At 62.4% G+C, this 14672-nt stretch overlaps 1 protein-coding gene across 1 annotated transcript in view; it reads left to right on the plus strand.

The window, feature by feature from the left end:
* LOC111561467 (collagen alpha-1(I) chain-like) overlaps window positions 1-14672 on the plus strand; it is a 59948-nt gene that overhangs the window by 33157 nt on the left and 12119 nt on the right. The window contains exon 8 of the mRNA XM_045033182.1: window positions 13418-13495. Within this exon, the coding sequence (XP_044889117.1) occupies window positions 13418-13495 (78 nt within the window). The remainder of the gene's footprint in view (window positions 1-13417; window positions 13496-14672) is intronic.

A 14672-nucleotide genomic window follows, 5' to 3' on the forward strand; every position in this document is an offset into this window, starting at 1 on the left:
GGCAGCTGCCAGGCGAAGGGAGAGCGAGACTGGCTCGGGCGGGACCAGCGGGGGGACCCGGAGCGGCAGAAACCCCTGCCTCGGTCCACTGGAGAGAGAGTTGGGGACCACACTGGGCTCCCCTCAGATGCTGCGCACGAGACTCAGTTCCTGGGGGGTTGGGGGAGTATCTTTTGTTGACCCACTAAGTGCCAGGCCCAGGGCTGGCTGTTTTGACCTCTTTTTTTAAACATCCATTTTATTTTGTTTTATTTTATTTATTTTATTCTATTTTATTTATTTTATTTTATTTTATTTTATTTTATTTTATTATTTTATTTTATTTTATTTCATTTCATTTCATTTCATTTCATTTCGTTTTGTTTTGTTTTAGTAAGCTTACTTATTTTGAGAGAGAGCAAGCGAGTGAGGGAGGGAGAGAGAGAGAGAGAGAGAGAGAGAATCCCAAGCAGGCTCCATGCTGTCAGCACAGAGCCCGGTGCGGGGCTCGAATTCACAAACTGTGAGATCACGACCTGAGCCACCCAGGCGCCCCTCAGCATCCATTTTAAAATGCACAGTCTGCCTCGTTCCATTTCATGCTAACGTCCCGTCAGAGCCAGCCAGTGCCGGTGCTGTTCTGGTGCTGGAATAGGTGTAGACAGGGTGGCCGAGGGCCCTGCTGGTGTGGAAGGTGGGTGTTAGTGTTAGCGATTTTCTGTGTGAGAAAACCGAGGCTCAGAGGGGCCAAGGAACGTCCCCAGCGTCACACAGCTAGTGAGGGACAGCCTGCACCTGCCTCGGCTCTCTGACCGCGGGACCCACGCTCTCCCCTCGCCGGGTGGGAACAGCCGGGTGCCGGATCCCTGTTTATTATTTGCTTTTTGTGGTTGCTGACCTTGGTGGGTTCTCCCCAGACACCCAGTGCTAGGAGGGACCTGTCCTTTGCGCTGGAGTTCTTTTGCCCCCAGGAAGAGCCAAGATTGCCTCTGTCCCTTCCCTGATACAGACCCTGTCGAGCTGGTCGTGGAAGCCCCAAGGACCCATCTCTGGCTGGCCCCAGACAGTGCCCAGTGTGGCAGAGGCGATGGGAAGGGGGAGGTCAGGTTGTCATCCTTGCTGTCCGTGTTCTTAGGGCCTAGAGCAGGGAAACGTACCAGGCCCAGGTGATCTGCAGACTTCGCCACTCAGACACTGAGAATAAAAACCTTTGGGGGCTGTAGAAACCTGGAACAGGCAAGACCATTTTGCAGCCTTTGATGTTCTCAAAATGGCCCTTTCCGCTCTGTGCCAAATTCACACCCTTCCATTGTGCCGGGAGCCTGCGGTGTAGACGACGAGCTGGGGTTTTTCAAAGGTTCTTCACGTTGGGGCTGGTAGCAGACAGCACCGCGTGTGATGGGCCTGGGCCCCTTTCTCACGGAAACACCCGCACCTTGTGCCAACGTGGATAAGGTGGCTCAGACGGGAGCCGGGCGGGGGGTGGGGGGGGTGTGCACGCCGGCACCTGCTGAGTCTGCTCCGTGGCAGGGGTCTCCGCTGGAGGGGGGATCCCTCAGGTCAGGGCAGGACAGAGGTGCCGGGGTGCCGTATGTGGGCCAGGATGAGCTCTTGTGAAAGGGGCTCTCTGCAGGTGCATGGGGACCACGTCGTGCTTAAGAAACGCTGCCCTGTCTGTTCATATGGTCGCTGCTGTGGCTCTCGTGCCCCTGGTCCCACAAGTTCCAGTGGGTCTCAGCATTGATCAGAGGACACCCGATTGTCTCGGGCACCTCCCGGAGGGGCTAGGGAGCCTGCTGTGGCCAGGCCCTGACTTGGGGTCCGGGAGGAGACAGACCGCATCATCCAGTGACTGGACCAAGCAGACCTTGTTGCGTACTGGGTCCTCTGCTAGAGGGTTAGAGCCGTGACAGGCAGATGTGTCTGTCTCCCACTCCCGGGCACAGGGACCTCAGTTAGCAGATGTGGGCAACCTCAAGGAGGCCCGGACCCAGTGCTGGGTCACGACTGGACCCAGCCGGGCAGGGAGCAGAAAGTCAGCCTGGAGCACCGAGGGCCGGCCCGAGGAATCCAGGAGGCCTCCCGGAGGTGGTGGACCCACAGCCCCAGGCTCATTACTGCATCCAGCCCGGGGCCTGCCACGTCCCAGGGCCCTGGTGCCAGGCACAGCGCCGCCCCTCCCGCCACCCCACGCCAGCCCTGCACAGGCCACATCTGCTGCCGCCACCGAGCCAGAGCTCCACCTCCCGGGCTCTGTCCCCATGGAAACCACGGGGGGGGGGCGGAGAAGGGGGGTGTTCCTGCTGCATTTGGCCCGCTGACTGGTTTCCATTAGAGCCAGCCTGCTTTCCTTGAGCCCTGCCCCTGAAGTTCAAGGCTTGCCCCCCCGCCTCCCCACGGGGTTTCTCTCTGCATATACTGAGCTCCAGCCTTCTGGGCCACGGGACTAGGACCGCCTGGGTGGAGTGAGGGCCTGGGGGGATTCTCCCCTGCCCGGGCCCAGGGTCCCGCCCAGGGCCATGACTGCTCTTGTCTTGACCGGCTGTAGGCTCAGACCCTGTCCGTTCTTGCCCAGGTCCAACAGCTGCTGAAGGCCCCCGCTCCATCCTGGCTGGGCCATAGAAGCGGTGTGTGTGTGTGTGTGTGTGTGTGTGTGTTGGAGGGGGGCGGTCAGCAAGCCCCTTTTCTCTCTCTGGGCCTCAGTTTACCCGTCTGTAAAACGAGAGGGTTGAAATGTGTCTCCAGCTGGCTGCCGTGCCAGACAGGAGGAGAGAACGAAAGAGAAAATGAAGCCGAGGCATCACCAGCTCTCCCTGGTTCACAGTTCTGGGATTTTTGTTTGTTTTCAAAGAGGGATTTTTTTTTTTTTTTTAAGGGAAGGAGTCATGGAATTTGACCGGAGATGGCTGTCGGAGAGCCAGCGGGACCCCATGGACCCAGGGCTCGGGAAGGCCTGGCGTGGCTGCGGACAGCCGGGGGCCTGGGCCGCTGTGCCCGTGGGCTCCCCCTGGCATCTGCAGGGTGGCAGCGACCTGGCTGTGAATGCGGCGAGCGGAGGCATGAAACGTGCCCGTGACAGAATCCAGAGGGCTCTGGAAAACTACCCGAGAGGCTTCCGGAGGTCAGAAATGTGGGCAGAAAATGAGATCCAGATTAAAAAAAAAAAACAACAAAAAACCTGGCTGGCTCATCCCCCTGGGAGAGAGGCCTGGGAGAACACTGCTGCTTGCTGACTTTGAAATGCTCGCCCAGGGCTGGTCCACGGCAGCACCCCCCAGCCCCAGCCTGACGTCCTGGTGAAGGTGCTGCCTTCCCCTCCACCTCTCAGGAGCCGGGAGTTGTACCGAAGATGATGGGGGACAACTTGAGGACTTTGGCCGGACCTGCCTCCTGCTGGGCCCTGCCACCGTCATCTGGGGACGCTTTCCAGCTTACGTACAAGGAGCAGAACCTCGGAAGCGGCAGACCTTCGCAGCAGCCAGGAATGATTGGGGCAAATTGCTTTCCTCCCCGGGCCTCAGTGTTCTCGTCTGCGAAATGGGGATAGGAACACAAACCTGCAGGCACATGGGAATTAGGCGAGATTTGGGGTCGGGCTGGACGCACGGTGGATGGCGACATCAGAACCCCGCCCACCCCGGCATCCTCACCACGAATGAAGCAGGCTGCACCTTCCAGATTGCCACACGCCCTGGGGAGGCTGACACCCGCCCAGCCTGGCCCCAGGGAAAGGTGTTTCGCAAGGTCGCCTGGAGCTGTTACCGCAAGGCCGCGGGTATAGCTGGCTCTCTTCTTCGCCCGGGACCCCACTCCACGTTGGGCCTGCCTCCCCGGGGAAGCCCGAGGCCGCCTGGGTTTGCCAACAGATCTTGGTGGCGGGAGAAGCAGCCGACACCGGGAATGTCATCACCGCAGCTCAGAGGATGGGCCTGGTGGCGTTTTCAGCTTGCTTTCCCGGGCCGGAGCGACTTGGGTTGGAACAACAGCATCCCGGTGGCCTCCACCCTTGTGCGTCCCAGCCCGCCCTCCCTCCGTGGAAGTAGGCCGCCGCGAGAAGCAGGCTGTGGCGTGGCCGAGGTTGATTTAGACATGCGGGGAGACTGGGATAATGTAGGAAATGAAGGAAATTTCCCCAGGGAAAGGGGGAAGAGAAGAGAGAGGAGCTTAAGTGCCTCGATAATTATAAAGCATGGCGTGGTGATTTATGGCCAGCAGGCAGGCTCCTCTGGTCTCTGCCGCCCCTCCCCTCTCAGTCCCTCGTGCCCCCGGAGACCCGCTGGTGGGGGAGGCAGAGAGGCCAGCGGGCGCCGCCCAGCACCCAGGCCCTGCTTTGTGTCCTGGGGACAGAGCCCCTCTGTGTGCGAGCCCTGACGTCCGCTGTCTGGGGCGACCTCACGGAACACTGGTGAGCTGCCAGCCGGGGAGCCGAGGCCTGAGAGGCTGAGCCCCTCACAAGGATTCTTGACGGAGGAGCCGAAGCCAGACCGGCCGGCCCAATAGAGCAGTGATGGCCAGGGTGGAGGCGTCACCTCTCATTCTCGCTGCAGGGGGAGGTGAAGCCGGGGCCACGGATTCGGGCAGAGGCCAGGGGGTGCGTTTCTCTGGCCTGGGATCTGTCTGGGTGCACCCTAAAACTAAGTGAGGGCACGGCTCGCCACGTTGGCCAGGCTGCGAGCGAGGCGGGTGCTGGCCCAAGGGGGCTGCCTGGACAGCCCGCCCTTTGGGGCCCAACTATGGGTAGCCCCTCCCCCTCCCCCGCTGCGGGGTTTCCTCTGCTGGGACCAAAACTGTCCCCTCCCTGCCTCCTAGAATTCCTGGGGGCTGTCCCCCAGCTGCTGACCTGCAGGCTCACCCTTGACTTCCCTTCCCTGCCACACCCAGATGGTGCCCAAGTCCTGCCAGTTCTGCAGCTTAGACTGTAGGTGTCACCCATACAGGGATGTGGGATCACCATGCAGGCGTCTGCCCCGACTGCTGCCCTGTGGGGCTCCCTTCCAGCTCCTGGCTAAAGTCCAGTCTCCCCCCTTCGGGGGACTTGAGAGTCCAGCAGCCTGGACTGTCCCTCCACGTTGCCATCCGTCCGCTCTCTACGGTGCAGCACAACGTCACCTCCTCCTGGAAGCCCTCCCTGCTCCTCACCTGCCCACTGCCCTGTAGTCCCATGGCTCCAAGCTTGGGTGATCCGCTCATGGCATGTGTCTGCCCTGGAAGACTGAGCCTCTCCAGAAGGACAGGCCAAAATCACCAGCCTGGCACAGGGCAGGCTCTTGGGGAACATTTCATGAATGAATGAAACGGGATCCAGAGACTGAAACGGAAGAAGCCGCGGCTGTGAATCAACTGCCTGCACTCAGGGCAGCAGCATGAGATGAGCCACTGGGCTGGCCTCATCGCCCGGGGCACCCGGGCTCTCGGAGAAACGGGACAGAGGCTACTTTTCCACCCCCACCAGTATGTTCCCTTCTGGGAGTAAGTTGAGGGGCTTGTGAGCCTAACCCTAACCTCCCCACAGACCACGTGGAGGCACCCTGAGCACCTACGGCCCACGGAGGGAGGATTCCAGGCCACGGGAAAACCACGGCTGCTTCTCTGGGGGTTCCAGGCGGGAAGACCAGGCTGTGAGAGGTGTCCTAGAAGGCTCTGGGGCCGTTTCCCCACCGCGTGTCATTAACAAGTACTGGCACATTCTGTTTAGGTCGGATGTTTCCAGTTCGTGAATTTCCCGCACGGCTCTGTCGCGTTGCCGCCTGTGGGGGTCCTCCTCCTCCAGGAAGTCCTCGAACACGCCAAAGCCCCCCGGCCTCTTCCCTCCCTGTGCCTCAGTCGCACCTCCCGCACCCCTCTTCTTCCCCGTCGTTTGTCTTCACGGGTCTGTGATGAGTGAGGGCATCGGTGCCCAGACTTTTCCGAGGGCCCTGGCTTCTTTGTCCAGCCAGGACAGGTCTGGGGCAGCTTCCATTAAGGCTTTTTTTTTTTTTTTTTTTAATGTTTATTTATTTTGAGAGACCAAGTGTGAGCAGGGGAAGGGGAGGGAGATTTGGAGAATCTCAAGCGGGCTCCATGCTGTCAGCCCAGAGCCTGACACGGGGCTCAATCTCGTGACCTGAACCGAAACCAAGAGTCAGATGTTTGACTGACTGAGCCACCCAGGCGCCCACCATTAAGGCCTTTTAAAAAGCGTTCCTCGGGGAGGTGACGCCTCCCCGGCTCTGCTGTCGGCTTGCTGTGTGAGCTCGGGCCCGTCCCTCCCCCGCTCTGAGCCTCCATTTTGCCACCATCTCTGTGACCTCCACCGCCGCCCTCTGGTGAGTCTCTGGAAGGTTCTGAGGCCCCAGGTTTGGAGCGGCTGCCTCGGGTGTCTGCAAGTGCCCCTGGGTCTTCGAGCTGGGACCCCACTTCTGGGGGTCTCCCCTGGGGAAGGGGGAAAGATCTAGGCCCACAGACAGAGGCGTGCGTCCTCACGCCTCTCCGGAACGCGAGAAGCGGAGCAGCCGGGTCCGGTCCGGTGTTGACTTCTGGGCCAGGCGGCTGTGATGGAGCCACCGGAGGGCACGCCGGGTCGAGACGCTGCGAGGAAAGGCCGAGGCAGCCCGCCGTGACACAGCGAGCCCCTCCTGGGAGTGGGTCTGCCCAGGGCTCAGCAGAGGAGGGCCGAGCGTCTGCTGCGTCTTTCTCGCTTGCGCAGATCTTGTTGAATGAGGAAACGTCACTTAAGCCACAAAGCCCACCGCCTGGCCGGGGTGACACTGACTCACGTCATCACCGCATATCGCGCCCCGAAACCAGAGACGTTGATGTCGTGGGGGCCGGCAAGGCGGCGCCCTGGCCGGGGCGTGTTTGGGGCCATTGAAAATGAGCAGAGGCGACTTGGGGGGAGGCTGAAGGGGCCGCTGAGGTTGGGGAGCGCGTGGGGGCCCCTCAAGGCCCATGCTGGTGGCTGTGCTGCCGCGTCGGGGCGGGGCCCGTCCTCAAGCGTCCGTCCGCGTGCGGAGCGTTCAGAGCGTGATGTCTGGAAGGGACGTCTGTGGAGCACAGTTCTGTGGTCACGTTAGCACTGGGCCCGGTACTTTGCCGTTAAGATACCTTGACATCCTTTGCGACAAACCCCGACTCCGTAGAGCTCAAGGTGGGTGTGCGAACGGAGGCGCACCAGGGAGCGGCTCACTTTTCCGGAACCGAGTTGGGGATTAGCGTGGCGTCGGCAGCTGACCTGCGGGAGGACCCCCCGTGGGCCCCGACACTTGCCGTCGGGAGTCTCGTGTTCGTTCGGCTTCTGATGTCAGGCGCTGTAAATGGCTGCTTTTTAAGCTACAAAACTGGGGCCCAGAGAGGCCAGGCTTCTGAAGGCCACGGAACCCGGAAGATTCTACGTGGCCGTCTGGCGCCGCAGCCTGGGCTCCTCCCTGGGGCCAGCGGCTCTGCCACTGGATGCCGTGTCCTCGGGGATCTGGGCTTCCTGTGCCCTTACCACGCCGGCCATCGGCGCCCCACGTCCCTGCTGGGGCCGTGTTGACCCCAATGAAGCCGCAGGATGTGGCTGCCCGCAAGCTCACGGCCTACTTCTGACCCCTCCCGGCCTGTCTTGGGTCCCTCTGAGGCCTTGGGTGTCCGACAGGACCCAGGGCCAGACCTCCTTCCTTCCCACTTCTGCACCTAAGTCGAGGGTGTGCTCTGCGTGATTCATTAGCAACTGGCTCTTGTGGGGAGGATGTTTCTCCTATACGTGACCTTGGAGAAAGGCCAAGTTTAATGCCGAGGAGACGTGTGGACTAGGCAGGCCGAGCCCTCTGGGGGTCTGGGCTTCCGTGGCTCTGGGCCCTGCGGCTCGGCCAACATCAGGGTTCCTGCTGGGGGCTTCGAGCTCCTGCCGCACGGTGTCCACTCGGGCCCCAGGCGACTTGGTCACTGGTAAGACAAGAGGCTGGGAAGGAATTTTTCCAGGATGACCCAGAGTGAGTTGTCACATGTCCTCAAAGCATCGGGGGTGGGGGTGGTTGGGGGGGGGCAGGGCACAGGGGTGGTGATCATGCTCTCCGGGGAGCCCATTCGGCCTGGGTGTGGAGCAGGCATCGCATCTAATCTTGTGCGTAAATCTGAGGTGTATGTTGCTGTCCCTGTGTGACACTTTGGGAGCCTGAGGCCCAGAGAGGCACAGGGACTTGTCCAGAGCTGAAATGGGACGTCGGTGGCCCCCGGACCACCCTGCAGATAGACACAGGAATGTTCCAGAGACCAGGGATACTCATGGGCATGGGCGTGGGCAAGGAGGGGACCAGGGTGGGGCCCTGGTGTTGGTTCTGAAAGATTAAGCACCAGCCTCATTGTGACAAAGCCTTGCAGGTGACAGAAATGCAAGAGAAAAAGCTGTCAAGGTGGCCTGGGCCGCCCCATCATCCGAGTGACCGCACCATGGGGCACAGGCGCTGAGGGGGAATGGGTCGCAGTACAGGGCCCCTGGGTGGTTCCGGGGTCTCGGAAGGGGAGCAGTGGTAGGCATCATTACAAGCCAGCCCCGGGCTTGTGACTTTTGCTTTTGTCCCCTGAAACGCGGGCCACAGCTCTGGGAGGCAGGCAGTGTCTCCCACGTCCCAGGAGGAGACAGGGCAAGAGAGGATGATCTTGTGCCTGGAGCCGTACCCCCAAAAGTAGATCTGGCCGGCTCCCCACGCTCCCCTCAACCTGCCTTGTGACCTCTGGAACCTGGGGGCCCAAGCTCGGAGTTGATTAGTGACCCTGAGACAGGCGGGGGCCCCTGCCACCCTTCCCCGCCCCCCACACCACGTGGGCCGGCCTGTTGATGGAGGACAGCGTCGGAAGGCTCAGACAGCCCAGAGGGGGAGCGCTGGACTCGGCAGATTTTTAGAGGCACCGAGGGCAGGCCACACAAGGGCTGTCTAGCTCAGGAGCGAGCAGAGTGAAGGTGGGAAGACCGAGAGAGTGCCTCGGTGTGCTGGTGCCCGCTGGGGCCTCCCCTGAGTGGGTCCCCGGGGGACACTCAGCCCTCTGTTCGGTGCCGTCATTGGGAGAGTGGGTGCAAGGATATGGGAGCCACAGAGTATCCCAGGGGGAGAGCATGCTGTCAGTGCTGCTCTGAAGTTGGAAGGGGCATCCTGGCTTCACATCACCCCCCCACCCCCGTGGGCAGCCGTCCTAGAGAGTTTTCCAGCCGTGGCCACGTGTGGTTCCTGTGTCTCAAGGGTTGGGCCAAGAGCCACACCTGCTCCTGCAGCTGGAGCCCTACTCACCTGCCAGGACAGAAGTTTCACACGCCTTGTGCGTCCAGAACAGGCACGGGGGGGGACCCTCCCCCAGCTCCCCGGATATACTGAATTGGGCTATTTGCAAAAAGGGGGCATCGACTGCTGGGCCTGCGGGCACGGTGGTGTGGGAGCGCCCCTCTGTGAGCCCCTGCCCTGCTCGCCATCCAGAGGGAAGAGTGGCTGCCTCTCTGTTGGCTCCCTGGTGCTGTTTTGGGGGCTCCTTCCCTGGGCGGGCCCCAGAGCAACTGTCCCATCAACTCCCGGTGAGGGTGTCAGAGACAGCCTCGCCCGAGGGATTTCCTGACCAGCCCCGGGGGTATCTCGTAGGCTCGGGCAGGTGGGCCTGGGGTTCTCAAACATGAATGCACAGGCGGGGGTCCCCATCCTGCTGGTAGGAGAGGCCGGGAGGGCGTCCCAGCCCGCTACGCAAGGGCTGTGTGGTCTCAGGGCAGTCCCCTCCCGGGGATGGCCCCCCTGCTGTAAAACGGGACAGTGAGCTGCTCCAGGTCAGAAGCCCCATCTTGCAGCTAGGGAAACTGAGGCTGAGCTAGGAGAAACAGGATTAGAACCCAGAGCTGTGTGACTCGGGGGTCTGAGTCCACACTGCGTACGGTTGGGGCATCGGGTTCACAAGCTCCTGTAGGTCTCTGTCAAGGGGTGACATTGGGGCTCCGCCCAGCATTTGGGGACTGGGAGTCCAAGCACATCCTTGGGAACCGAGCAGCAGTCAGGTCCCCTCTGGCCTCTGACAGCCTTAAGAGTCCCATGACACCCACTGTCCAGGGCCTCTGCCAGGAGGGCTATGAGCTACTTGGTGGCTCCAGGTAGGACCTGCTCAGGTGACAGGAAGGGTCCCAGGAAGGTCGCATTCCTGAGGGGACAGAGCAGCCACATTCTTGCACCTGGGGTGGGGGGGGGGCCTGTGGGAGCCTAGGCATGTTCAGGAACCTGGGGGTGCTGACAGAGGGCCGGGGAGGAGGGTGTGGAAGGGAACCAGCACCTGGGACTCGGTGCTGGGACTCTCTTCCTCCAAGCCACCGTCCATGCCCAGCCTGGGGCAGAGGCAGAGTGGGTCTGTTTCTTTCTTCGGAGAGTTGGACTGGGTCTCCCGTTACATATGCACGGACGGGGGGTGCCAGTCCTGCTTCCGGAGAGCCTGCGACCCCAGACACAAGCCTGAGCTGGGCCTCGGAGTCACCCTGGGCCGGATGTTTTGCTCCGTCCGTTCTGGAGTGTCCTCTCACTGGCTCACTGGGAAAAGACCCAGAGTCCTGTCTACACCGTCTGAGTCCCAGCTAGCAGACGATGTTCCAAGAGTGGGGGGCGCTTGCCGTCATCCTGGGTGCCGGGCAGGGGCGAGGCTGTGCCTGTGCGAGGCTGCAGGGGTGATGGTTCCTGCTGCAGAGCTGCTGGCCTTGGGGGAGGCGGGCAGGGTGGGACTCTGTGAGCTGATTGCAGGGGACCCCCAGACCACTCTGACCCAGGCGGCATCCCTGGAAGAGTGACCTGAACGATGGGTATAGGGATAGGTGTTTGATGGCAGGAGAACGTTCCGGGCCCAGGGGACAGCAGGTGCCAGTGCAGGGCTGGAGCAAGGGGGTGGAGACACCGTGATGGCAACCTCACCGTCGGCCCTCTCCCTGCAGACACTGGAGCCGTGTGCGGCTGGGCTGCAAGGAAGCCTGTGGTTGGGGCTCAGTTTTGTGTGGGAGTCCCGACCAGGGCGGTCAGACGAGGCTTTCCTTGCAGTCGGTAACCTCCGGGCGCTTCGGCACCTGCCCGCGGTGCGCGGTGGGCCCGGCCCATCTGTGGGTGGTTGTGGTGGGGAGGGTCACGCTGAGCCCTGTCCCATTCTCGGGGCCACGTGCCCCCAGGGCCTACCCGGCTGATTGCTCGGTCACCTTGTGTCTTCTGGGACGTGCCTCATCCCAGAGCACCCCCACGGAAGCGGGACCCATCGTGGCCTTTGGGAGACACTCCAGGACTGCGTGGCCCATGTAGATGGTCTTTGTCCTGGGCCGGGGCAGGGGGGCAGCCCTGGAGGTGGGCGGCCTGGCCAGGAGGGGAGCGTGAGCCCATCTTTCAGGACCCACCCTGCCCAGAGCTCCTGAGGGATTCGTTGGCCCCTGGCAGGTGGATGAGATCCTTCTTCCAGGGCGGAAGTGAGGTGTGCGCAGAGCATAGGATTCCCTGGCCTGCCGTGTGCCCGTGCCTCTCGGTCCTGCGGCCCGAGTCTCTGAGTCACCTCCTCGAAGCAGACGGGATCAGGGAGGGCCAGGAGGGCCAAGCTGTTGGCACAGAGACTCTCCTGAGCCAGCTCTGACCGTCGGCACCTGCGGCGGTGGGGGTGACGGGCGCGCCCGGCCCCAGCTGCGAGCCGGCAGACTGAACGGCTCCTTTGCGGCCTCAGTTTACTCATCCCTAAGACTCAGGGTAAGTGTTCTTCCTGGTGGAGTGTTGGGGACACAAAGTAAATCCCAGAGCACGCGTGGCTTCAGTGAGAGGGCCCAGGGGATGGGACAAAAGTCTTTGCACACGGGACGCAGCCAAGAAGCACAGCGGTTTATACTTCACTCAAAGGCAGCAAACTCTCCGGGTGTTTGGGCCGTGCCGGGCTCTTTCCGTGCCGCAGCCCAGCAGGGTCCGGTCCCCTCCCTCCGTTATTTCCCGTTTACGTGTTCTGGTGCTGCGGGAGGGGAGACGGTGAATTGAGGCAGCGTGAGGACTCGTGGGCAGCCTCCGCCCCAAGCGGCCAGGGGCCTTGTCGGCAGCATCTCTGAGGCAGCCGGGAGGGTCTCCGGGCCCCAGGAGCCGGACCCCAGGCCTGCCGTGGCCACGGCCACAGGCTTCCGGTCAGTTCCACAGCCTTAGGGAGACATCCACGTGGGGAAAGGTCTCCGTGATCTGAGCAGTTCTGTGTGGCGGTCCCGGGTCTGTTTGCACCTGCCCGTGGCAGGGGCTGCGTGGGGCCGGCCGGGGGTCCAGACTGGCTGTTTGCCCCGAGGCTCTCTGCCCATGCCTTCTGCAGTGTTCCGGGACGGCACCTCCAAACCCACGTTCCGCCTGGGACAGCCGCTGCCAGCCCTGAGGGCTCACGGGAGCGGCCACACCGTCGCAGGGGACTGGGCCCCAGTATCCAGATCAAACCTCCTGGGGCCCAGCCCCACCTGGCCCTCGCTGCCGTGTGGTCTCGGGGAAGCCGTGGCCTCTCGCTGGGGTTCTGTTGCAAAAGGGGCATCCAGACCTGTTGTGCGTCCCCCTCGGCACCAACAGAAGCGGAAGAGGGAGCCTCTTTTTCTGGCCGAGAAGTGGGCGGGGCGGGGGGTCTGGCTGGGGAACAGACACAACCCACCCCTTGTAAAGATGAAGCCTCTGCACGTAGCCCCCACTGATCACGCGGGCAGAGAGGGAACGAAGGTGTTTTACGTTCTGTTTGCTTCTGTCCTGCCACGTAAATAAGTAGGCGTAGAACTATAAAAAGTGCGTACGTTTACGTTGAAGCTTCGAGCAACGTAGACAACGCAGAAGAATAAAAATAAACGGCTGAGGAAATTAGGGCAGAGGGAAAATCCAAGTTAGGCCTAGCCGAAGCCAAGTCATGTAGAAGTCTGCCGGTTGCCGGTGGGGACCTGTAAATTCAGCTCTGAACTTCTAGCGTCCAAAGCAAAGAGGAAAAGACTATCCCTTGTGGGAAGTGACGTTCAGAGAGCGTTTTCTGCACCAGTGATCCCAAGAGAGCTGCCTGGGGCTGACGCTCCAGGATGCCCCAAAGCCCTGGACCAGGGCGGGTGGAGAGGAGGGCCCTCCCTCACACTCGGCACGGCCGTGGTCCCCTCATCCTCGCCAGCGCCTCACGCGCTCTGTCCCTTGACTGTCCCCAACCCGAAAAGCCTAGTTTGAGAGAGAGGCAGTGAGGGGCCCCGGCCAAGCCATCAGGCCTTGCCGAGGCTGATGGCGAACGTCTGTCTCTGGCCCCGAGTCCGCACGTTTGCGGCCCAGAGACGGACGACCCCAGAAAATCGGGGTGTTCCGTTCCCAGTGTTTGGGGCACACGGTCACAGCTGGGGCCCTTGAGGTGACCTCACAGGCGCTCCGGGCAGGGTGGGTTGGGGCAAGGGCACCGCACGTATCCTGGGGGGCTCTTTCCCGAGACTCACATAGCATCTCTCTCCTTCCAGGACTCACCCCTGCGTCCCGTCACCTTGTTCTGCAAGCGACCCCTGACGTTCAGACGACTGACCGTGCACCACCCTCAGGTCAGTGCAGCACCTTGGACATTGAAAGTCAGGGCTCCCTCTCCCCCCCAGGTACCGCCCGGGGCCGGGCACGTCTGGAACGGGACACGCGCACGCACGTAACACGCGTGGAGGCTAGTGGAGGACAGAGGAGCCGGGCTGGCGATACTCACGTTTTTGCAAGCTCAGCTGGGCCTGCTCCAGCGTCGGCCCTGACCTGCCACCAGCCTCTCTCTGTAGCCGAGGGACCAAGGTCCGCCAGAAGCCAGGGGCTTGCCCTGGTCTCTTGCCCCGGGAAGCTGGACTCAGGCCCGTCTCTCTGGCTCCCTTCTGCACAGAAGCCGAGGGAAGCTCCTTCTGCAAGGCGCCATCTGTCTCGGGGGTCCGTGGTGGGAGGGCCCGGGCCAGCTGCTGGGGACTGTTGGAAGTGTCTGTGGAGTGGGCAGAGCTCAGGGGCTCAGCAGGTGAGGGGGCCCCGGCCTGCCACTCCCTATCCTGGCGGCCTCGTGGCCCTGGCGGAGGCCTGTCGTGCCCAGAGGCCCCCTGCCCACGCCCCGCGCCCCCCCTGAGAGCCGGCCCGCGGTGCAGGCCGCGGGACCCACTCGGCTGCCTCCAGCCTCCTGGGGAGTCAGTGGGGCCATGTGGGCCAGACAGGCGTCCCCTCCCCTCCCCCGCTGTTGCCATGGCCAGGGGCAGGCCTGCCTCCCGGGTCTGGGTGGAGAGGACCCCAGGCTGTTGTGTCTGGGCTCAGGACCCCTCTGCCATCTGGGCCTCGTGTGTTTATAGGTCCAGCTTGCCCGCAAGACTCTGCAGACGCGGCCCCCGGGGCTTTTGTGTCTGCACGCAGAGCGGGCGCCAGCCGGTGCCCGAGATGGGGGGTGGAATGTGGGTGGGGAGAGGGGGAGGCCCCCAGAGGACGTGGGACAGAGGGAAAGGGGGACATGGGGGGGTTACCAGAGGAAGGGGAAGGACAGAGTGGAGGCAGAGAGAAAGCAGGGCAGGGCACAGGAAGAGAGGAGACACGGGGCAGAGCGACAGGAAGCTGGGGGGGGGGTGGCCTGGGGTGCAGCTGGTCCCAGATGTCCCCAGGGCCTCCTGGGCTGTGCCCAAGGCCATCTAGTCCAGGTGCTTTCCCGGGGGCACGCTGCGAAATCCCCCGATGTCTCGCTGGCTGCAGGTAGCCTCCAGGCTCCAAATG

Source organism: Felis catus, chromosome B4, assembly GCF_018350175.1.
Source record: "Felis catus isolate Fca126 chromosome B4, F.catus_Fca126_mat1.0, whole genome shotgun sequence".
NCBI lineage: Eukaryota > Metazoa > Chordata > Mammalia > Carnivora > Felidae > Felis > Felis catus.